Source organism: Notechis scutatus, chromosome 6, assembly GCF_049901735.1.
Source record: "Notechis scutatus isolate UNSWTSFEM ecotype Mainland chromosome 6, rNotScu1.2, whole genome shotgun sequence".
Taxonomy (NCBI): domain Eukaryota; kingdom Metazoa; phylum Chordata; class Lepidosauria; order Squamata; family Elapidae; genus Notechis; species Notechis scutatus.
In genome coordinates this window covers 64,441,536-64,465,696 of record NC_142014.1, presented here as the reverse complement: position 1 = coordinate 64,465,696, position 24,161 = coordinate 64,441,536, and the positions used below count along the sequence as shown (strand labels likewise).

Below are 24,161 nucleotides of genomic sequence, written 5' to 3'. Positions count from 1 at the left end.
GTTTCCTTGATCCACTAATGTCACTTTATCAAAGAAGGCAATAATGTGTGTTTGGCAAGACCTGCTTTTAACAAACTCGTGCAGGCCTCTAGTAATCACCTTGTTTGCTGCTTGATTATCTTTCCCAGAATTGAGGTCAGACTGATTGATCTATAGCAGGATTGTCAAACCCGCCACGGCAGCATCACGTGACATATCTTGACTTTTGCCCCCTTTGCTAAATCAGGCGCGGGCATGGCCAGTGGGCCACAAGTTTGACAGCTCTGATCTATAGTTTCCTGAATCCATTTTTCCTCTTTTTGAAGATTAGAACCATATCAGCTCTTTTCTAGTCCTCTGGCAGTTAGTTTCCCATGCTCCAGGACCTCTGAAAGATTTCATTTAGTGGTTCCAAGATCATATCTGCCATATCACTTCAGAACAATGTTATGTAAACCATCTGTCTTGGTGATTTAAATTCATCTAGAGCAGAGAGGTGTTTTCTTATAAACTTTTTGTCTATTTTTGACCTATATTCCCTCTCTGTTTCCTACAGGGATGCTTTTAAGAGATTGGACTATTTTTTTCCTCATGTATAACCTAATCTTTACCCCTAACAACCCTAACCAACTCACATTAATGGCCATTTGCAGAGCCTTGTGGACACATGACTGCAATTTATGACAGTTTTCCTGGAAACTAGTATTTACTTATGGTTTCCTGCAAAAAACAACTCATGATGAACAATATGTTTGCTTAACATTCCCAGTCTTTGCTTTAAGACCACATTTGCTTAATGACTATTGCAAAAAATACCATAAAATTGGTTCAGTCACGTGATGTCCTGCTTTATGCCTATCATAACTTACGACACTAATTACAAGGCTCAATTATGGTTATAAGTCAAGGACTGTCTACTGCTTGGAAATAGTCAATAAAACCGTTTAAAATCTGCTACAAATTATGTCCTATTAGGCCTGTTTCCCTTTTGCTTCTTACAATTTTTCCCATCCTAATTGGAAATAGATTGTAATTATTGGGAAGCTGATTCATATAGGTCAAACCAATTTAATTTGAAATAGAAATTTGACTGTTTGATATGTCTATATAGATTGGGAGTTTTGAATAATATTCTTCAGAAATTTCAATTTGACCTTGCATTTTTAAATAGGAGAGTGGTGTTGGATAATTTTCCTTATATGTTTACAATAAGTTTAAATTGAGGATCGATGAAAGATTGTAAAGGCAGTAGTATTGCCATTCTATAAAAGGAGAAGGGTGGGTCCTGCTATTAGTAACAAGCAATCACATAGTAAAGTCTATGTAAAGGTATTCATATAGCATAGAAAAGCATAAGTAATACAGATTATGTATGGAAAAGATAAAATGCCTATTAATTCTCATCTGTTTTAAATCTCGACAAGGAGATTTCTATTTTGCTGATCAATCAGGAAGCTTCTGGTTTAACTCTAGATAAGGGAACATTTGTTTGTAACTGATTATAAGAGGAAGAGTGAGGATAATTTTTATAGCAATAACATGAGGCAGGTGTGGTGAGGGATTCAACAAATTACTAACCATCAACCAACCAATGTAATCCCTGCTGAGGGGGATGCTTCATTGGCAGAGAAACTGAATCATTTCTTTGCTCGTTTTGAAGTGGAGACATCAGACACAGCTAAAATACAACCACCAGCCAATTTTAGCCCCCACCTCATTGTGGAGGAACAGGAGGTAAGGAGCATTCTGAGGGCTGTGGACCCTAGAAAGGCTGCCGATCCTGACGGTATCTCTGGCTGAGTGCTGAAAGTCTGTGCTGATCAGTTGGCTGGAGTCTTTACCAGGATCTTCAATCGGTCTTTATCCCAATCCACTATTCCATCCTGTTTGAAGGCTTCCACCATTGTTCCGCTGCCAAAGAAGTTTCCTATCAATAACCTCAATGATTACAGACCAGTGGCACTCACTCCTATCATCATGAAGTGCTTTGAGAAATTGGTCTATTGCCACATCATTTCTGGTCTTCCACATACATTTGATAAATGCCAGTTTGCATACAGAAGAAATATATCTATAGAGCAGGCTTGTCCAACCCGCGGCCCACGGGCCGCATGCGGCCCAGGTCGCCTCGTAATGCGGCCCAACGCCCACCCCAACCTTCATGAAAGATCCAGTGAGGAGGAGGAGGAGAGGCAGGCGCGAGGCGGGGCGAGGTGAGCAACAGAAAAGGCGGGCAGCCGCAGCCCAAAAGTCCCGCCCCGCCACCTCCTGCTGTTGCCGCTGCCGCTGCCACCGCTGCTGCATTTGCAGGAGGAGAGGCAGGCGCGAGGCGGGGTGAGGCAAGCAACAGAAAAGGCGGGCAGCCGCAGCCCAAAAGTCCCGCCCCGCCACCTCCTGCTGTTGCCGCCGCCGCCGCCACCGCTGCTGCTTCTGCCCCCGTCGCCGCTGCTGCTTCTGCCCCCGCCACCGCTGCCGCTGCATTTGCAGGAGGAGAGGTAGGCGTGAGGCGGGCGAGCTTTCTTCCCCCCTCCCCCCCACCCCGCAAAATTTGGCCGGAAAATTAATAAAAAATAAATAATTTGCAGGAGGAGAGGTAGGCGCGAGGCGGGTGAGCTTTCTTCCCCCCTTCCCCCCACCCCACAAAATTTGGCCGGAAAATTATAAAATAAAAAATAAATAATTTTTAATTAATAATAAATAATAAATAATAATAAATAATAAATAATTATTTAATTATTTAATTATTTAATTTAATTATGTGCGGCCCAAACCAAATTTTCATCTTCTAATGTGGCCCAGGGAAGGTGAAAGGTTGGACACCCCTGCTATAGAGGATGCTATAGCCATCACTCTTCACACAGCTCTGACTCATCTAGAACAGCAGGTGGGGGGGGGCTATGTGAGGATGCTTTTTGTAGATTTTAGTTCTGCATTTAACACAATTCTTCCACATAGACTAGTGTCTAAACTTCTGGACCTTGAACTTTCTTATTCAATCTGCCTTTGGATTATGGATTTCCAATGGAGACCAAGTGGAGCAAGTGGCCAGTTTTAAGTTTCTGGGTGTTACCATAAAAGAGGACCTGACCTGGGATGCTCACATTGCAGCACTGGTCAAAAGGGCCCAGCAGAGATTATACTACCTGAGACTTTTCAGAAAACAACTGAATGAAAAACTGCTGGTGACCTTCTACCACTGCACCATAGAGAGTATCTTAACTTACTGCACCTCTGTATGGTTTGCCAATTGCACAGTGGCAGATAGGACTGCACTCCAGAGGGTTAATGTCATTGCCCAGAAGACCATTGGTTGCCCCTCCTCTCTTTGGAAGAGCTTTATAGCTCCCGCTGCCTTAAGAAAGTTCAAAACGTTATCAAAGATCAATATCCTGAGCACCCTTTTTTTGAACTATTACCATCTGGCAGACGGTACAGGATAATAAAAACAAGGACAAATAGGCTGAAAAACAGCTTTTATCCCAGTGCAGTAGCTCTGTTGAATTCTACTGTATAGTGCAGTGTTGGTGCAGTGTCAGGGGTTTTCAATTCAATGTGTGGAGGGTGAAGGATGTGTGTTCGTGTTTATTTTCATGGTCATGGTCATGATGTGCACTGAAGTTGGTGTTTGATTTCATTGTACGAGGTGCAATGACAATAAACTAAACTAAACTAAACTAATCAACTAGCACATTTCATTCTAAAGGCATTTCTTTTTCAATGGTTCCCCAATCATGAGTATATATGGATTCCTTAGGAGCTTTTATAATCTCATTCTGTTATCTTTTATTGTCTACAATTATTTCATGCTGGTATTTTCGCTTATAGTTAATGATTATTTAGTTTTCCAAGCAGAAAAATATATTTTCACTTATTTCTTTTTCCCCTGGGAGAGAGTGGAGGTCAGAGAAGCTTGGTGTGCTGTGGTCCATGGGGTCATGAACAATCAGACTGAACGACAACAAAAATTCATTTTCATGGAATAAAGACTTTCAGTTGAAAGACTTTTAATTGAACAGAGACTTCTGTGCTTTTATGAATGGGAGATGGGAACCAGTCAAATGGAACCTTCCAAAGCAGAGCTGTCAAACTCGCTGCCCTATGTCACACACTGGCCATGCCCATGCCTAGTTTAGCAAAGGGGAAAAAGTCATGATATGTCACATGACCCCACCATGAGAATGCGAGTTTGACACCCCTGTTCTAAAACATAAGAAAAAAGTTTGCAGGAATTGGGTATAGCTAGTCTAGTGAAAAGAAGGACTAGGGGTGGCATGATAGAAATGTTCCAATATTTGAAGGGCTGCCTCGAAGTAGAATGGTCAACCTATTTCCAAAGCATCATAAAGCAAGACATGAAGCAATGGATGGAAACTAATCAAGGAGAGAAGCAATCTAGAACTAAGGAGAAATTTCCTGACAGTGAGAACAATCAACCAGTGGAGTTGCTTGCCTTCAGAAGTTGTGGTTGCTTCGTCACCGAGGTTTTTAAAAAGAGATTGGACAGCCATTTGTCTGAAATGGTACAGGGTCTCCTGCTTGAAGAGTGGGGATTGGTCTAGAACAGGGGTGTCAAACTCGATTGCATTGAGGGCTGCATTGACCTTTGGGGGCTGGATAGGCATGGCCAACTTGGCATCGCTCATGTTGAGGGCACCTGTGGTGGCTCGAACGGGCCTGGAAGGATCCTCCGGTAGCCCTCTGGCAGCGAAAACGGAGTCCGGGAGTCTGGGAGCCTGAGGCAGAGGCACCATGGGCCAGTCCTTCAGTATTTTGAAGATGGTCCCGTGGGCCAGATCTAAGCATCCTGTGGGCCTGATCCAGCTCCTGGGCCTTGAAATTGACACCCCTGGCCTAGAAGGTCCCTTCCAATTCTGATGTTTTTTTATTCTAGTCTGTGTACAAGCTGAGAAAGTTTTAGGCCTTCTGCTATTGGATTATGTTTACAACAAGGAAAGGAAGATCTGTATCTTATATAACAATAATGACGCTTCCTGTCAGTAATTGGTTCCTGAATAGACAAATGTATGTATCATCGAACAACGGAAGACACATTTTTTCCTTTTCCTGTAGAAAAATGCATGTAGAGGGAGGGTAAAATGCCCATTCGTGTTTTTGCTATAGATAAGAGATTCTGCTAATCACAAATAAGGAAGGTTGGTGTAGTTTTGAGATCAGAAAACATTTAAACAGGATACCCCCCCAAAATGTCCATGCTAAGAGAAACAGGATATGCAGACCAAATGTTCATGCTGGTAGACCAAAAAGTATTGAGATAAGCGATGCATTCTGATTGGCTAAATTTTGACTAAAAGAAAAAAATGGGGAAAACCACCTCCAACTCAAAGCCACTTTGGGTGAATAAATATATTTAGACTCTCCACTGACTGTCTGCTGATTTCTATTAGATTCTCAGCTTTGGAACGAACAGAGAAAAGAATAGACTCTCATCCTTCTGACACAAATATAAAGACTATAGGATCTTTTTTTTAAACTGATTTCTTTTGATGAATAACTATTCTGTTGTATAATTATTCAGTCAACATTGTCTGAGTATTGAACAAATGATGTCTTCCATTCTAAACCATGCATATTGTGGGACTCTCTTTGATCATACTGAAAGTCTTATCCATATGCAAATAACCAAGATGTTTATGCTTTTATAATGGTTTCATCTTAATTACCTTTTATGCTCGTTGATCAATTGTTAGTTTTACTGTGGCTTTATGTGCTGTACATTAAAATAAAATGTAATATTTTTTATTGGATTCGTTTAGCTTTTATGGTGCCGCTTTTCATTTGTTTTCATTTGTATTTTATAAAATCTATGAGAGAACTTTGTTTAAATAATAAACAATGCCATAAAGTTATATTTAATTTTATGGTCATAATTAATCGTGAAATAAAATGCTGCTCATCAATACTGTGTGTCCCCGGATAGCCAGATTATCCCAACCGTTTGGGACAATCATGACCTGGATGACTGAGAATCACTGCTGCTTATATATAGACATACAACCTGATGTTTTGCTGGAGAAACAATTAATATTTTTTTAAAATTTAAAATGGCATCTGTTGTTTTAAAATTAACATCCAGTCTGCTTGCTGACATTGGATATTTTAGGTGTCCTTATCTCAGGGGTGTCAAACTCAAGGCCCACGGGCCAAATCTGACCCTTGGGGTGCTTTGATCTGGCCCAAGGAACCAACCTGGAAACAGCAAAGGACCGGTCCATATGTGGCCCTCCTGAGCTCCATTTTCATTGGCAGAGGGTTTCAGGAGATTGTTGCAGCCAAAAACGGAGCTCAGGCACTCGGTGCCACCACAGGCGCCCCCAACACGAGTGACGTTGAGCTGGCCACACACCCTTGGCCACACCCCAGCTCCCCGAGGTCAAACACAACTCTGATGTGGACCTCAGTGACATCGAGTTTGACACCCCTGCCTTATCTGAATCCAGTTGCTGTGTGTGCTTTAAAGTTTGGAAATTGAACTCCAAGATTCTAGATGGATCACACCAATGAAGCCAATGATTAGGACTTGTTTTTCCTCTGTGGACCTTAATGGCAGTAAAAGGTTTCAAATTCCTAGTGTAATTTAAGCAGAAGCAACATACAGTGGAACCTTGGGTGATGAATGCTTCTGTTCGTGACCAAATCAGGTTCCGACCAAAAAATCCACCCAGTTTTTGAATTGGGTCAATTCAAAAATCGGATGGCAAACAAACCTGGCTGCGGCAGATTCCCTTACTGCAGCAATTTCCCCTTCTGCACATGCATAGTCCATCCGTGCATGTGCTGTTGGTCATGCTTCCGGTCATGACCAAATCAGGTTGTGACCGTAGCACTGGAATGGATTATGGTCAATACCCGAGGTTCCACTATACAAGATTAATTTGCTCTTGTTAGCAACATAGGACAAAGCTGAATGCAAGAGACCACTTTAGACAGAACGATGAAGTTGTGGCCCTTTGAATTTTTATTGTTAGTACTTACATCCAGTTGATATGGCCAGTTATGGGAGTAAGAGCCACGGCAGTGGCACAGTGGTTAGAGTGCAGTGCTGCAGGCTACTTCTGCTGACTGCCGGCTGCCTACAATTTGGCAGTTCGAATCTCACCAGGCTCAAGGTTGACTCAGCCTTCCATTCTTCCCAGATGGGTAAAATGAGGTCCCAGAGTGTTGGGGGCAATAGGCTGACTCTGTAAACTGCTTAGAGCAGCAGTCGCCAACCGGTGGGCTGCAGCCCACTGGTGGGCCATGAGAAAATTTTGGTGGGCCACAGAGAAATCTCACCCCCAGAGCACCCCCACAAAGCAATTAATCCAGACTGTGCAGAAACACAAGGCTGTGCCGCCCACATGGCCCACGGGAACCCACTCACTCCTTACCCGGTAAACGTGCCTGCTAAATTGCTATTTTTCCTTTTTCCAACCATCATCTGTTCTGCTGTGCCGGGAGATTTAGATTACCTAGGAAGCAGGAAATGGTTGGATTTCTTGCTTTCTAGCTAGTCTTTAGATCTTTGGCTGTGCTTTTAAGCACAGCCGAACCTCCCTTAGGACTGAAGGTTTGCTTGTAAGCAAATTCAGTGCAGACTCATGGCAAGCAAATTTGAGAGACTGAGCTAACTCAATCTGCCTGTTTTCCTGATTTTGGGTAAAAGTTGCTCTTTTTTAATAAAAAATTCAATATTTACATACATGGTGTGTTGTGAGTTAATTTTGTGAGTTTGCTTGCAAGCAAATTTTATGTGACAGACTGAGCTAGCCAATGGCAGATAGATAGATCTCTGAATGAATCTGATTCTGCGATTCTGTGATTCTGTGAGCAACTCAATCTTCCTCCTTTGCCTGATTTTGGGTAAAAGTTGCTCTTTTTTTATTAAAAAATCAATATTCATATAAATATAATATTTACATACAATCCATGCCCAGCCAGTCACATGACCACCAAGCCACACCCACAAATTATGCCACGCCCACAGAACCGGTTAGTGGTCTCTGGGATCTAAAATTATGAGTTTGGTGGTCCTTGAGGTCCAAAAGGTTGGTGACCCCTGGCTTAGAGAGAGCTGTAAAGCACCGTGAAGCAATATAAAGTCTAAGTGCTATTGCTATTATTGCTGACCTGCCCAAATTTAGAGGAATTTGGTTAGTGAAACTGTTGCTAATATTCAACATTTTTTTTTGTCCTGGTCTTAATAGCTCCTACAGTTTATGACTACATTATCTACTTTCTTTTAAAATAGTTAACACGACTCTAAGGTGTAAATATAGTTTTTGACCTACAACCATTCCAAGTTACAATGACACTGAAAAAATGGACTTATGGCTAATCTTTGCACTTATGACTATTAGCATCCCTATATGATCAAAAATTTGGATGCTTTGGCATGAATTTATGACAGTTGCAGAGTTCCAGGGTCTCATGATCATCATTTGCGACCTTTCCAGTTGGCTTCCAACAAGCAAAGCCAATGGAGGAAGCCACATTAGCTTAATGACCTTATGATTCATTTAACCACAGTGATTTACTTAAGAATTTAAAGTGAATCAAAAGCTTAACATCATTGTCCAGAAGATCATGGGTTGCCTCTCCCCTCTTTGGAAGAGCTTTATAGCTCCCGCTGCCTTAAGAAAGTTCAAAACATTCTCAAAGATCCCTCTCATCCTAGGATCCCTTTTTTTGAACTATTACCATCTGGCAGACAGTACAGAATAATAAAAACAAGGACAAATAGGCTGAAAATCAGCTTCTATCCCAGGGCAGTAGCTTTGTTGAATTCTACTGTATAGTGCAGTGTTGGTATGGTGTCGGGGGTTTCTGGTTCAATGTGTGAAGGGTGAAGGATGTGTGTTTGTGTTTATTTTCATGGTCATGGTCTTGATGTGCACTGAAGATGGTGTTTGATTTTGTTCTACGAGGTGCAATGACAATAATGTAATGTAATGTAATGTAAAATAAAGTAAAGTAAACTAAACTAAAGTAAACTAAAAGAATGGTGGCAAAAAAGATTGTAAAATCAGGTGCAGCTCACTTTGTTGCAGGAAATTACAAGACTCAGACCTTGGAATCAGAAATAATTTTATTTGCACAAAGGTTCAGAGCAATTTAGCCAAAGCAACATCTGAACAACTTCCTATAGATTTTACACTCTCATATATACACTTCAGAAGTACTAAACCACAGAAATGTAACTTGTCATTCATCCATTGGTTACTTGAAACCCAGCCCCTTGTTGCTAGGCTAGAGTAACAAAATACCTTCCCCTCTCACTAATTTATGTCAAAGGTGAATTTCCATGGCTTCTAGTTTCCGGCAGTACGCTTGTGGTTTTTTTGCAAGGTTATCTATAACAAACCTTCCTGCTTGACAAATATGAGTGAGTGACCAACAGATGAACCTATAATCTGACATTTTTCATTTCTTTAATACACACATATCACTATCAAAAGAACAGTCTTTTATATCCTTCTTTATGTTCTGCCTCAACAACTTTATTGGTTAGCAGCAGAAATTCATAAATAGAGAACTACCAGTTTGCTTGTAGGTTTACTTATTTATTTAACGGGGCTCTTATTTTAATCCTGCAGGCATTTGGACACTCATTCTCAGTCCACCGTAAAGTAGCTGAAGATGGTGAGACCAGGGAAGAGACACTCCTTCAGGAGTCGGCATCAAAGGAAGCTTACTACCTTGGGAAGATTTTGGAAATGCAGAATGAGCTGAAGCAAAGTAGAACTGTGGTTACCAACGTTCAAGCAGAGAATGAACGACTGACAGCAATTTTGCAGGACTTGAAAGAGGTAAATCAGGTTAAGAACATGTGGCAAGGGAAGCAGATTTTAATTTAATGTAATTTGGAAATGCACGATTTAAAGATCGGAGGCAGAAGTTGCCTGCATTGGATTTACTCCCATATTACTGTTTCTCAAAAAGTAGCCACAAGTTGACTTAGTGACTATTGAAAATTATGATGGACCCCCCACTCAGAAGATACTTATAGCCCAGTTCCAATGTTTGATGGCCACCTGCAGTCATGTGACTATTTTGGGCACTTGTCATGTGGCCTGCATTTATAATTTGACACATTCTGTAGTCACATGATGACTTTTGATGTTTTTGCAGAAGCTTGGGGTTTATGGAAAGTGTACCATAGCAAACAATGGATTTGCATAAGACTATGGATTTGATTAACAGATGTAGTGATTTGATAAATGATTCTGCAATAAAGGTCAAAAAATTGTAATCAAGTAATTTCAATGCTGGTTGCAATTTTTCCTATACATAAATGTTTCCATATGTAATAATTTTTCAAACATCCTTTATTGTTTTCTTGTCACACAGATGATTTTGTTTTTAAATCTACAGACAATAAACTGGAGAAGGATCATAAACTAATTAATTTCTTACTTTTAAATGACCTAATTTTTCATTATATATAAATGAATAGGTCAGATAAGCTAAAATTGTCCAAAGAAGCCATGTTTAATTAATTATTTTAAAATGATGTGAAGGCTGAAGTACCCAGTTTGGAAAAAATGAAAACTTCTGGTGTGATTAAACCGGGAGGTAAATTCTTCAATCTTCCCCCTCACACACACACATTTTTGCTTAGAGGTTTTATGGTATTTCTCCATAACAGTAAATCATGTTTAAAATGGGCAGTTAAGAATGCCTCTAATTGATAAGATTATAAGAATTCCTCTGGTCTTGTCAACATTTCAAGTTACATGCAGAGTAACTACCGTATTTGCCGGCGTATAAGACGACTGGGCGTATAAGACGACCCCCCAACATTTCCACTCAAAATATAGAGTTTGTTATATACTTGCCGTATAAGACGACCCCCCCACTTGGAGGCGGTGCGAGCGGAGGCCGGCCTCTTAGGAAGTACTTTTGTTGCATGCCCAGATATGGTGCTGCCTGCGTTGGTGGGGCACTTCATATCGGGAGACCTTCCACCGTTGCTTTCCCTTCTCCCTTGCTGCCGCCCGTCTTCCCTTTGCTTTCGAAGGTAAAGCGAATTATTTTACAAAGCCTCCCTGCCCGAGAGGGCAGCCCAATAACGTGGGGAAGCTAATTTCCCGGGGCCTCTTCCATTCCTCCCCGACCTCCCTACACTGCGCGCCTCTGACGCGCCGGTCCCTTCAGCCCAGCGACCTTTTCCACCTCAAAGAAAGGCCAGGCGGGAGCCGCTCGCAGCGGAAACAGCCACCACCCTTAGCCCGACGCGGGGAGAACGGGCGAGGTTAGCGCCCGCCAGCCCGTCCTTCCTGCCTTTGGAGGCACCTGCATGGAGCGCCTCCGCGGCTCGGTTTCCCCTACCGGCGGGTCCTCCTTTCGTGCGGAGGGCTGCGGGGGAAGGCGCTCGCCCGAGAGGATCTCTCCCTCTCTCTCCCCACAAGGTCAACATCTGCGCTGCAGAGGAGAGGGCTGCAGCCGGTTCCTCCTGCTTGCTGAGTGGTGGGGAAGCCGCGGCCCACCCGTGCGAGATTTGGCAACAAGGGGCAGGAGGAGGCATGCACACACCGCGGCTCACTTTCCCAGCTCTGCCCAACCCTTATGGCTCTGGCGCGGCCCTGGCGGGCAGCGAGCACCTCCCGGTGGACCCTCCGCTCATCCTGCCAGGGCCGCGCCAGAGCCATAAGGGTTGGGCAGAGCTGGGAAAGTGAGTCGCGGTGTGTGCGTGCCTCCTCCTGCCCCTCGCTGCCAAATCTCGCACGGGCGGGCCGCGGCTTCCCCACCACTTAGCAAGCAGGAGGAACCGCTGCAGCCCTCTCCTCTGCAGCGCAGATGTTGACCTCGGGAGAGAGAGGGGAGATCCTCTCGGCGAGCGCCTTCCCCGCAGCCCTCCGCACGAAAGGAGGACCCGCCGGTAGGGGGAAACCGAGCCGTGGAGGCGCTCCATGCAGGTGCCTCCAAAGGCAGGAAGGACGGGCTGGCGGGCGCTAACCTCGCCCGCTCTCCCCGCTCGTGCTAAGGGTGGTGGCTGTTTCGCTGGAGCAGCTCCCGCCTGGCCTTTCTTTGAGGTGGAAAAGGTCGCTGGGCTGAGGGGACCGGCGCGTCAGAGGCGCGCAGTGTAGGGAGGTCGGGAGGAACGGAAGAGGCCCCGGGAAATTAGCTTCCCCACGTTATTGGCTGCCCTCTCGGGCAGGGGAGGCTTTGTAAAATAATTCACTTTACCTTCGAAAGCAAAGGGAAGACGGGAGCGCCTGAAGCTGTGTCTCCTCAGGGCTCCGGTTGCAGGGAGGAGCCCTGACTGGCCGCACGTGACGACCCGGCGTATAAGACGACCCCCCCAGTTGGAGGCATGATTTTTAGGGCAAAAAAGTCGTCTTATACGCCGGCAAATACGGTATATTTTTTAGGAATGTTACAAATACAGAGAGGAAAGTGATATATATCTCTTTTGCTCCGTGGCAGCTTGTATTGACACCATACTGCAATGAATTTGGACATGGCATCCTGTCATTAAACTGTCTAGCCTCTTGGATTTATCTAGTTCTCTTTTTAAACCATTTAAATTTATGACCAGCAGCATTTCTGCTGGTAGCAAATTCCACAGTTAACCATGTGTAGTATTCCTTTTATTCATCCCGAATCTCTCCATATTTAGTGTTAATTGATGATTTTGAGTTCCAATGTGTGTATGAGACATAAATTTCTGTTTATTCACATATCTGTATTATGCATGGTTTTGTATGTGAAAAGACATTATCCAGGGGTCTTTTGTGGAAGGAGGAAAAACAGTAGTTGGTAACCATGGAAAAATACAAATAAAAGCAATGTTGAAGAAATTGTCCAACATTTTTTGTTAATTAGATGGAGGAATCATCCAATTAAAATACTCACTGACTTTATTGGAGCTTAAAAGTAAGAGACATCTCAATCCTAATAAAATAACCCTAACCAATTTTATAAAGATTTTTATTTATCTTCTGATAATCTTATCTGCACGCAGCATATCTGGCCTCATGTCCTGATTACACCCAGAGTAGGCAACAGCAAGCGCCCCCAACCTGTGGACTGGTAGGAGTGGGCTGGTAGGAGTTTGCAACTGGGCTGTGGAAACAGCCAGCGAGCATGCAAGGGTGCATGCACATTCTCACTTCCGCAAGCAGCAGGCGAGCCTGTATGTGTGAACTCCATTTGCGGGTGCAATAGGTGCAAGTGCACACTGTTTGTACAAATGGAGCCCCCCGTGTCTGCTCTTGCCGACTGCTTGTGCAAACCATCCCTTTCCCCTCCTCCCACTGATCAACAAAGCCAGAAATGTTGGGGAACTCTGAGCTACAGTACTGAAACTTTGTTTAAGAGTCTTTTAAACAAAGTTTCAGTACTGTACTAAGTTTCAGATGTTCCAACCACTTACACAATGTCAGTTATAAGGTAGGCGAAGGAAATGTTACACCTATTTATTGTTCGGTTTAGTCACTGCCTATCATTTCAAAACTATATTCAAAATATTCAGTTTGAAAACTCTGATTAAGTAGGCACTAAATTATTTGAATGAGCACCTATGATGAAGTGATCAGGATAGAAACTGGGAGACAGGGAGTTCTAGTTCCATCTTAGGCACATAGCCATTTGGGGGACCTTGGGCTAGTCGCTTTCTCTCAATCCTAGGAAGGAGGCATTGGCAAAGCACTTCTGAAAAACCTTCCCAAAAAAACCTGCAGGGACTTATCTAGGCAGTCTCCAAGAATTGAACATGACTGAACAGAAGATTAAAAAAACAAACTTCACAGTTAGTGACTATTAAAAATTTATGAAAGTAACTTTACTTGCTTGCATTGATAACATACAATGAAGTATGAAGTTCATAACACTTTTAGTGATGATCTTTGTCTTCTGGAATTTTCTCTGATTCTTATCACTTTCAGTTTTCAAGTTGGTCTTTGAAGACTTTTGTTAAGGAGAATATCAGTCCATTAAGTTGACATTGGAAGAAATATCCATCTGGTTCAGTTCCAAGCTGGGGGAACGGCACTGGAGACAAAATGGAGGCTGGAGGCTGATTGGAAAGAGTGTCCATTTATTAATGAAGCAGAAGTACATGGGTGGTTCTGGGCAGCTGACCATATGGAATTGAGAATGAGGGGTTTTTATACCTTCTCTTGGGCTTTGCACTTGAACTTCCTGTTCCTGTGCAAGAACATGTATTCTATTGGCTGTTGTAGGGGTCATAGCTAGCTCTGTAGGTTGTCTGAGAAGGTTGGTTGAAGTTTGGTCTCTGATGCAATGTCCTTAGGAGATTGTGCTGTAAAGTTTGGCTATAACTTAAGATCACGATGTGCCAAAAATGAACTTAAGAGAGGCTTTAAAGAACAAAATCTAACTTTAATTGATCAATAAGGTTAGGGTAAGACCTATCCTCACATATGCACAAGATAGATATGAGAGGAAGGCTACAAAGCATATAGAGAAAGTAAAGTCTTCTTATACCCTTAAGACCCTTAGAAGTCAAGTCATATATTTTAAGTGCATTGCAAAACGCTCTAACTTAGATTTACATCTTCCTGCAAAAGATAGATCTTTTCCTGGCAATGTTTACCTTTCATGATCTCTTCTCCTATTGTACATCTAATTGATCACAATTGACCACTTAAGGAGGCTATTAACAGCATACTTCAAAGGTGTGGATTCCTCCAAATGGAGGTACGTTACATTCCCAGAGAAGTACGTTTCATTCCCAGGCGGGTGATGCTGGGGTGAAATGTATCAATCTAGGAAAACAGATGGATTCAGATTGATTTAGATGGGACAATCGTGTGTCTTAATAGGAGAGGGATGTAATTGACTGCAGGCATGTGTTTATAATTGTTTTACAACAAGTGAAAGGTTAAGGAAATCTTTTTTACAACAGCAAGATAACAAATGCCTGTAGGGTAACTCTCTACTTAATGCTATAATACAGTGGCCCCAACCTTTTTTGAACCAGGGACCGGTTTCACGATTATTTATTCTTCCACGGACCGGTACCTGAGTAACGCGAGACTCCACCGCCATTGGGACGGCTCTTCGTTCGAAGCCGCTGCCCCCTTTTCGACAAAACTACGCCGCTTCCCAACCGAAAACCCGGAAGCAACCGAAAACCCAGAAGCGCCGTTGAAACAAGATGGCGGTGCCCAAGCTTTGCGGCCCGGTAAAAAATGATCCACAGACCGGTACCGGTCCGGGGACCGGTGGTTGGGGACCCCTGCTATAATATACTGTACTACATTTCTTTATTTATTATTACTATTCCCTTCAGTGCAATGTAGTGAGCTCTACTGCTTGTGGGTTAACCCTATTATGTCCTGGAGGGCCATATCTTAATCCCTTCACCCTGGACTTGAAAGTCTTTTGTTTTATAGATAGGCTGGCCCAATCTTTCTCAATGGGCACAAAAATCTTCTGGGGGGTTGAGTCTGCTTTCTGTCTTTTAAGAAAAACATGTTTCTCCACTTCTCATCCAGGAAAATATAATATTCTGCCTTTAAATATTTCTCAAAATATGTCATTCTTCTAGTTGAGGGGGGGGTACTAACTAACTATACTGAGTTTATTTTTTGATATTTTTAATGGAATGTTATAAACCTTATGTTTTTTATTATCACTATGCTGCTGATTTTAATATTGTGTTAAGTGTAATTTTTTTTTACAATCCAATCGGCTTTAGATAATTTTATTTTACCAATTAAATAATAAATCAGTTTTCCTAAATTGAAAATATACAGTAAATTTAAACTTGCCTATTCTTTGGTTACCTTTATATCACTTTGTTGAAGAGAAAATAATAATCTAAAAAGACATACAATGGAAATCATGCTATCCATTATAATGAATGCCTTTACTTACCTACTTGTTTCCCTGGAGTTTAATTCTGAACCTTAATTCTCTTTTTGACTAAAATCCCAAACCTCATTATTAGTGCAAACAACTTCTTGGCTCTGGTTTTCTGATTTAATGGGTTCTTCTGTGACTTGCACTACTATTCTTAGGAGAAAAGGAGAATATGGAAAGGAGATGACAGTAACTATTTAATTGCATTATTGTGTGCTAGGCAAGTGTTTATTTTTAGTAATTCTCAACAGCCAGGAGGCTCTGTGTTTGATCCGAGGTAGAGGGAGATATTTCTCTTTCTGGGCATACTGAGAATATCACTGGTGAACAAAACTCCGCACTGGCAACAGGAAAGATATCCAGCCATTAAAACACTCTGCTAACTCCATTCAGTTGCCCAGACTCCATCCCGCAAGGGACTATGGGGCCATTAAATGAAGATGATGATGATGTTCCACAGAGAGAGAAAGCCCCCATGGAGAAGGCCCATCCAGAACACTCAGGCTAAAGGGGCCTGCAGTATGCTTCTTCTGCGGGCATGGGTTGGGCAGGCCAACCCCATTGGGATGAGAAGTATTTGGTCCACGTTTATTCAGCACTCGTACATTCTTGATCCTCTCACTTCTTGTTCCACAGCATATAGTTTTTTACCGGGCTATTGTCCCTGTATTTAACTTGCAAGCACAGCTAGTCATATTAATGACTAGAACAATCCCCATCTAGCTTAGGTGCTTGATGACTAGGCTAAAGCCAAGGAGCAGAGTGACCTGCTTCTCCTTTCTTCAGTTGTCTCTTGAAAATATGTAATTTTATATTAAATGCTTTTACTGAATTATACATGTTAAACAGTGGTGCGATCAAATTTTTTTACTACTGGTTCTATGGGCGTGGCTTGGTGGGCATGGTGTGGCTTGGTGGGGTGGCTTGGTGGGCATGGCAGGGGAAGAATACTGCAAAATCCCATTCCCTCCCCACCCCACTAACCTGCTTTCCAGCTCCATTCTCCTGTGCAGAGCAACAAAAGAAGACCCAGCCTATCAGCTGGGACTCGGGAGGCAGCGAATGGATGGGGGCGGGGCTAGTCAGAGGTGGTGTTTGCCTAATTCTCCAAACTACTCAAAATTTCCGCTACCGGTTCTTTAGAACTGGTGAAAAGCTGCTGAATACCACCTCTGATGTTAAAGATTAGGTGATCTTTTCCTTGAAGTTGCAGAATCACATTAGTTAGGTGACACAAGTAGTCCTTGACTTATAACAGTTCATTTGGCATCTGATTCATACTCATGACGGTTGCAATGTCCTGGGGTCATGTGATCATCTTTTGCGACCTTGTGACAAGCAAAGTCAGAAATTTGGATTCACTTAACAACCATATTATTAACTTCACAATTGTAGTGATTCACTTAACTGTGGCAGGAAAATGTCGTAAAATGGGGCAAAATTCACTTAACAAATGTTTCACTTAAAAACATAAATGTTGGGCTCAATTGTGATCCTCACTCAAGGACTACCTGTACTTAAAAAGAAAATTCTTCCATTTTTTCATCTTTGAGCTCTTTGAATCGTCTTGGTTCATTTACAAGAAATTTTGCTGCTTTGTCTTTTTGCATAACAAAAACAAAACAGTTTTTCTTTCCGTTATATTCGATTTCTCTCGAATAAATGTTTGGAATATCTTGCTGTGTTTTAGCCTACTGCTGTGCAGATAGTTAACTATGGAGGTGTGGGGGGAAAAAAACCTTCCCTGTCATTCAGTTTCTGTTGTTTCTCAGGGAAGCTGTGACTCACACTCATTTCCAGGGGGAAAGTTGAGAAAGTATACAAAAGCAACAAAAGGTAACAAACTTGACAAAGAGGTTGATAAATTGGCCAAAGGAGGTAGCTCATTCAGATAAAATGGCCAGAGATTCTGCCTATTAATAAACAAAATCTCCTTTCTTTTATGAAATTGCCATTGTTCTTTATAATGCCAGTCAATAGAGAGGGAAATTAGCAAAAAAATAAAGCACAGCAGGGTAACTGACCTTAGAGATTACCTGATCTAGAATGCCCCCTTTTGGAGAACTGGTCAATTACACTTTTTAAGCATTCCTAACAAGTGGGCTCTTTCTATGCAACTTCAGAGAACAAAAACAAGTTTTGGTGTGTGTGTGTGTTTAGTATGAATAGCTTGTGTGGCAAGGACTTAGGGTGGCCACGTCCAATTTGTGATTTGATACTCTCCCTGTATTTTGCTGTCGGACATAAACTTCATCTCTGCTTCAAACAATGCCAATGTTCTGCATTATTTTTGTTGTTCCAACTCGGAACAACCTGGATTTCCTTTTAACAGAGGCAGCCACCAGCATCATGTTTTTACTGCAGAACATTTGTAGATAAATGCAATGGTATTTGGATATTTCTGGTCCAATGAAGTGGTCAAGAAGAGCCACCCTTCCAATCTTTTTGCTCATTCATTCATTCATTTTTTCCATCAGTGAAGAACGTCTATCAGATTCTTCAGATCAAGTTTCAATGTTTCTTTGAGACATTTTATAACTTTGGAGACATACAGCAAAGGGACCAATCTTATTGATTCATTCCTGTGTTTTATTTATTTATTTTACTTTTATAAGTAATTCAAGGCAGCAAACACACATAATATTTCTTCCTCCTCTTATTTTCCCCACAACAACAACCCTGTGAGACGGGGTGGGTTAAGAGAAAGTGACTGTCCCAAGATCACCCAGCTGGCTTTCATGCCTAAGGCAGGACTAGAATTCACAATCTCCAGGTTTCTAGCCTGGAGTTTGGTCCAGTGCCTTGACCACTAGACCAAACTGATTCCCAATAGCTTAGAGTAGTCATCTTGACAATATCTTTCCATGGTTCATTTACCAAAAGAGGGGCAATTTATAGAATAGTATAGATTAGATTAGATTAGATTAGATTAGATTAGATTAGAGTAGAGTAGAGTAGAGTAGAGTAGAGTAGAATAGAATAGAATAGAATAGAATAGAATAGGATAGGACAGGACAGGACAGGACAGGACAGGACAGAATAGAATAGAATACTTCATTGGCCAAGTGTGATTGGACACATAAGGGATTTGTCTTGGTGTAAATACTCTCAGTATACATAAAAGAAAAGATACATTCGTCAAGAGTCGAGAATCATAAGGTATGACACTTAATGATAGTCGTAGGGTACAATAAGCAATCAAATCATACTAGAAAACAGTCAATATAAATCATAAGGATACAAGGGACAAAGTTACAGTCATATAGTCACAAGTGGGAGGGGATGGGTGATAAGGAGTGATGAGAAGATTAATAGTAATAGTAGTGCAGACTTTGTAATAGTTGAACAGTGTTGAGGGAATTATTTGTTTAGCAGAGTGATGGCTTTTGGGGAAAAAACTGTTCTTGTGTATAGTTGTTCTGGTGTGCAGTGCTCTATAGTGTCATTTTGAGGGTAGGAGTTGAAACAGTTTCTCTCCGGGATGTGAGGGGTCTGTAAATATTTTCACAGCCCTCTTTTTGACTCGTGCAGTATACAGGTCCTCAATCCAAGGCAGGTTGGTAGTAATTGTTCTTTCTGCACTCCTAATTGTTCTTTCTGCACTCCTAATTATTCTAATTATTAGTCTGTGTCTGTCCTGTTGGGTTGCAGAACCAAATCAGACAGTTATAGATGTGCAGATGATAGACTCAATAATTCCTCTCTGTATCAGTAGCTCCTTGGGCAGTTTGAGCTTTCTGAGTTGGCGCAGAAAGAACATTCTTTGTTGTGCTTTTTTGATGATGTTTTTTATGTTAAGTGTCCATTTTAGGTCATGTGATATAGTAGAACCTAGAAATTTTAAGGTCTCTACTGTTGATACTGTGTTGTCTAGTATTGTAAGAGGTGGTAGTATGGGAGGTTTTTTTTTCTAAAGTCTACCACCATTTCTATGGTTTTGAGTGTGTTCAGTTTCAGATTGTTCCGTTACACCACGAGGCAAGTTGTATAACCTCCTGTCTGTATGCGGATTCATCGTTGTCTCGACTGAGATCAATCACTGTTGTGTCATCAGCAAACTCCAGTATTTTAACAGATGGATCATTTGAGATGCAGTCATAGGGAGAAGAGAAGTGGAGAAAGCACACAGCCTTGGGGGGGCCCTGTGCTGATTGTACAGGTATCAGATATGTTTCTGCCTAGCTTCACCTATATTTGCTAAGTTGTCAAGAAAAAAAAATGCAGCAGCCCCATATTATTATTACCTTTATTGAGTACAACATGTGTACAATGAGATTGGCTGTTATGTTATGTTATGCAGGCTTGGACAAGACATACAAGGAAAGGAGAATGGAGGGAAAAGTCAACCATTTCATGATCAGATGAAAGGATATCTTGTTGAATTGCTGAGTTGCTGAACATTTGCCATCTCTGCCAAGTGCAGTTTCCTTCCTCATTATGCATAAAAGGTTATGCCTTTGTATCCCTCTTTGGAAACTATCCAGAACAACTGCTGGCCAATAAGTCAATCAAACAGTGCTGAATTGAAGTGTTGCAGAAATTCTTGCTTCCAAATCAGGACACAGGAACACGAAAGATTGGAGAATACAGGTTTTATTTGTGCACAAGGTTCAGAGCATTAGCATGGCAAATTCTGAACCCCCGGCTCTTCCTGAGACATTACTTTTATATGTATCATGACCTCAGACCAGACCGGGGCGTTCCTTGTGTTACATTTTACCAAAAAAGGAGAATAATGTATACATTTCTATAAAGGAAATATAGAGGAAATGAGAAGTACATTTTTGATTACTCAGTTATCTTACACCATCTGTTATTTTCCATGTCCATCCTTGTTTACAGTAACGTGGTTAGTTCCAGTTCCTTAATTCAGCAGTTTCATGGTTTTACACAATATTTTTATAAGAAGCAAAGCATGGGGTCAGGGGATTTCTGCTAAATGTGTGCATTCTTTATTAGGAATTTTCCATACTGCTTCAGAAGCATTTTTCTTCCACACCTGGAGGGGAGAATGGGGTCTGCCAATAGGTAGGACATTCCAGCCAAAGGTGAGCCCTGTTGCACTTCCCTTGCCTTCCAGGTTCTCCTTCCAGGTTCTCCTACTCATTGGGAACAACCCAGGGTATCCAACAAGCAAAATTCCCTGATAGGGAGGAAAAATTAAAAGTGTATTTTTACTTTACAGAATATAAGCCAATTAATAATCATGGTCATTCAATTTATAGAACACGTTTTGTTTAATTGAAGTAGCATTGCTTATAATAACTCTAAAAGATAGGTCAATATTTATTCACTGGAAGAGACAGCCTGCCAAAAGCTGCAACTCTATCGCTTTATGTAGTCGAGAAGGTCAAGTGGAAATGATATGGCTACAATTTTTTTGTGCCGTTTTGGTGTACAGCTAGTCCTTGGATGTACGACCACAGTTGAGCCCCCAAATGTCTGTTGCTAAGTGAGACCTTTGTTAAGTGAATTTTGCCCCATTTTACAACCTTTCTCATCACAATTGCTCCAGTTGTTAAGTTAGGAAGGCAGATGTAAAGAGAATCTGGCTTCCCTACTGACTTTGCTTGTCAGAAGGTTGCAAAAGTGGTTCACATGACCCGTGCAACCATCATAAATATGAACCGGTTGCTAAGCGTCTCAATTTTGATCATGGGATCATAGGATGCTGCAATGGTTGTAAGTTGAAAAATGGTCGTCAGTCACTTTTTTCAGTGCTTCTTGTAACTTTGAATGGTCCCTAAATGAATAATTGTAAGTCAAGGACTATCTCTATTGATTAAGCACCAGGTTAGAAACCAGGAGAACATGAAATCTTGGGTAGAAAGCAGTGGTGGGATTCAAAACTTTTTACTACCAGTTCTGTGGGCATGGCTTGCTTGGGCATGGCAGGGGAAGAATACTGCAAAATCCCCATTCCCTCCCCACCCCACTAACTTGGTTTCCAGCTCCATCCTCCTATGCAGGGTAACAAAAGAAGAACCCAGACAATCAGCTGGAACTTGGGAGGCAGAGAATAGATGGGGGCGTGGCCAGTCAGGGGTGGTATTTGCCGGTTCTCCGAACTACTCAAAATTTCCACTACCAGTTCTCCAGAACTGATCAGAACCTGCTGAATACCACCTCTGGTAGAAAGCTAGCTGGAGACCTTCCTGTCAGCCATAGGAAGGACAAACCATTTTCAAAAATGTTGCCGAAAATTTTTTAGGGACCTGTTTGTCTTATAGGCATACCCACAAACACTTGAAATTTGCTACCAAATTGTTACAGGAAATCAACAATTATTCATGCCATGACTACATATATGTGTTCAAGGGAAAAATCAATCTTACAGCTCTTTTCCCGTGTGTGTTGATTTTATTCAGTGATATAATAAATAGTAGCAACGGAAATGGTATTTTGATTATATATTTCCAACAGATTTTGATTGTGTCTCTTCTTGTTTTTTTCTTTGTTTCTTTGAATGGTAGTGAAAAACTAATATGTTGAATTGTTTTCTGTTTTTCAGAACAACGAAATGGCAGAGCTGCAGAGAATTAGGATGAAAGATGAAATCCGAGAGTATAAATTCAGGGAGGCACGGCTTCTTCAGGATTACACTGAACTTGAAGAAGAAAACATTACTTTGCAAAAGCTGGTTTCCACACTGAAGCAGAATCAGGTGAGTAGAGGTGGAATTTTCAATCAGAGATTTTAAAAGTAGTAATGCCAAATTCTCAAATGCAGTATGTATCCTATTACAACAGAGATGTTGTTTCAGGAAAATTTCTAGCATTCAGTAACTATTGTAGGACAAAAATACCCAAGTGCCATCTGCCTCACCCCCTTGCCATCATTTCACAGGTAAAAGCTTCTCATAAACCTTCTTCTAACAAGCCCACATACAAACTTACAAAAAACCCACTTAAAGCCCTTTCATCCTGTGTAGGCTAAAACTGACAAAGTGCCTCTCCCCAGGAAGCCAACCTGCGAATCAAGAATCATGAAGCAAAATCTTCTCAATATAGGGAAATTGCTTAATCACAGTACTGCTCCCAAATGCCAGACCCCCTAACTCAAATGCCAGACCCCAGATTAAGGTAATCTGCAGGGCGAGAGAAAACATTTCCTCACTATCAGAAGTCACACGTCCTCAGGGCAAACACTTAAACTGACATATCTGAATAAAACTACCCTTCTCTTCGAGCAGCTGTCCAGCATGTTTATTTGGGACCCACTTAGATCTGAACCCAGAACTTTCTGGCACTTTGTTGACCCTTAAAAATCATACTTAATAAGGTTTGTAAAACATTATTTACTAGCAATTGATGGAGACAGTACATTGAATTGTACAAAGCATAATTCTAAAGGCATCTCACTACAACACCAATATAGTTCGATATTACATGACATTAGCATAGTCACCAAGTATAAGCACTACTTTTTAACTCAAATAAATCAGAAAACAATATTTAAAGTATCTTTAAAGTGATTTCAAAGTAGAAAAGAACAAAAGGAATTTTGTTGTAATTCATTGATAGGTTAAAGCATGGGTATCAAACTCGATCACGTCACGTGACATATTGTGACATTTTTTGCCTTTGCGGAGCTGTGTGGGCGTGGCCTGTGCGTGATACATCTGGCCCGTGGGCCGACCATTTGACAGGCCAGGTTAAAAGGATCGCTTTTATTGAGAAAGGTCAGTTGAGTTAGAGACTAGGGCATCAGAGGGAATTACATCATTTGATTTTGTAAATAACAATAAAGCAAATTACAGGAGAATTCTGATCTATTGCATATGAAGTCTGTTGCATTGTGGTATAGTAAAATTATGTTTTGCAGTGTATACTGAAGCACTCTGAACAATTATAAGAATACTTACTATCATTTCTTATCAGTGCAATGAAACCTTGATATTAGTAACAATTAGAGATGACAGACTGTTCATTGTTCTCAAATGCCCATTAATACAGAAGTATGTCATTTATGCAGTTGTCTTTGTGCAAATTGACAATAGTTTACATTGTTTTATGTAGATAAATGACACAATTAGTCCATTTGTATAATTATGCCATTTTGGAAATGAAATCGAAGTTGTGAGAAACAGACTCACCACTCAGAGATTTCACAAAGTCGTTGAGTGAAGCAGCAAACAGTTTATTGTAAAATACTTTCTTGAAAGAGCAGGTGACTACCCAAGAATAGATTCCAGCAACTTTTTATTACCTCGGCCCAAAGCGCATGTCCCTCTCTTGCAATCCCATTTGACAAGGACCACAAATTCACAATCTTTATGGAATGCCTAGTTCCCCTCTTTGTGAATTTCCCCATGTTTATCTTTCTCCCTATCCTTTGCCCAGTTTCCCCACTTT

General features: G+C 41.4%; 1 protein-coding gene across 6 annotated transcripts in view; it reads left to right on the top strand.

The window, feature by feature from the left end:
• The window catches only part of BICD1 (BICD cargo adaptor 1), a 155,821-nt gene that overhangs the window by 56,038 nt on the left and 75,622 nt on the right, over nucleotides 1–24,161 (top strand). For all 6 annotated transcript variants that reach the window (XM_087968540.1, XM_087968538.1, XM_087968537.1 and 3 more), the window contains exons 2-3: nucleotides 9,573–9,785; nucleotides 22,319–22,471. In XM_087968540.1, the coding sequence (XP_087824666.1) occupies nucleotides 9,573–9,785; nucleotides 22,319–22,471 (366 nt within the window). The remainder of the gene's footprint in view (nucleotides 1–9,572; nucleotides 9,786–22,318; nucleotides 22,472–24,161) is intronic.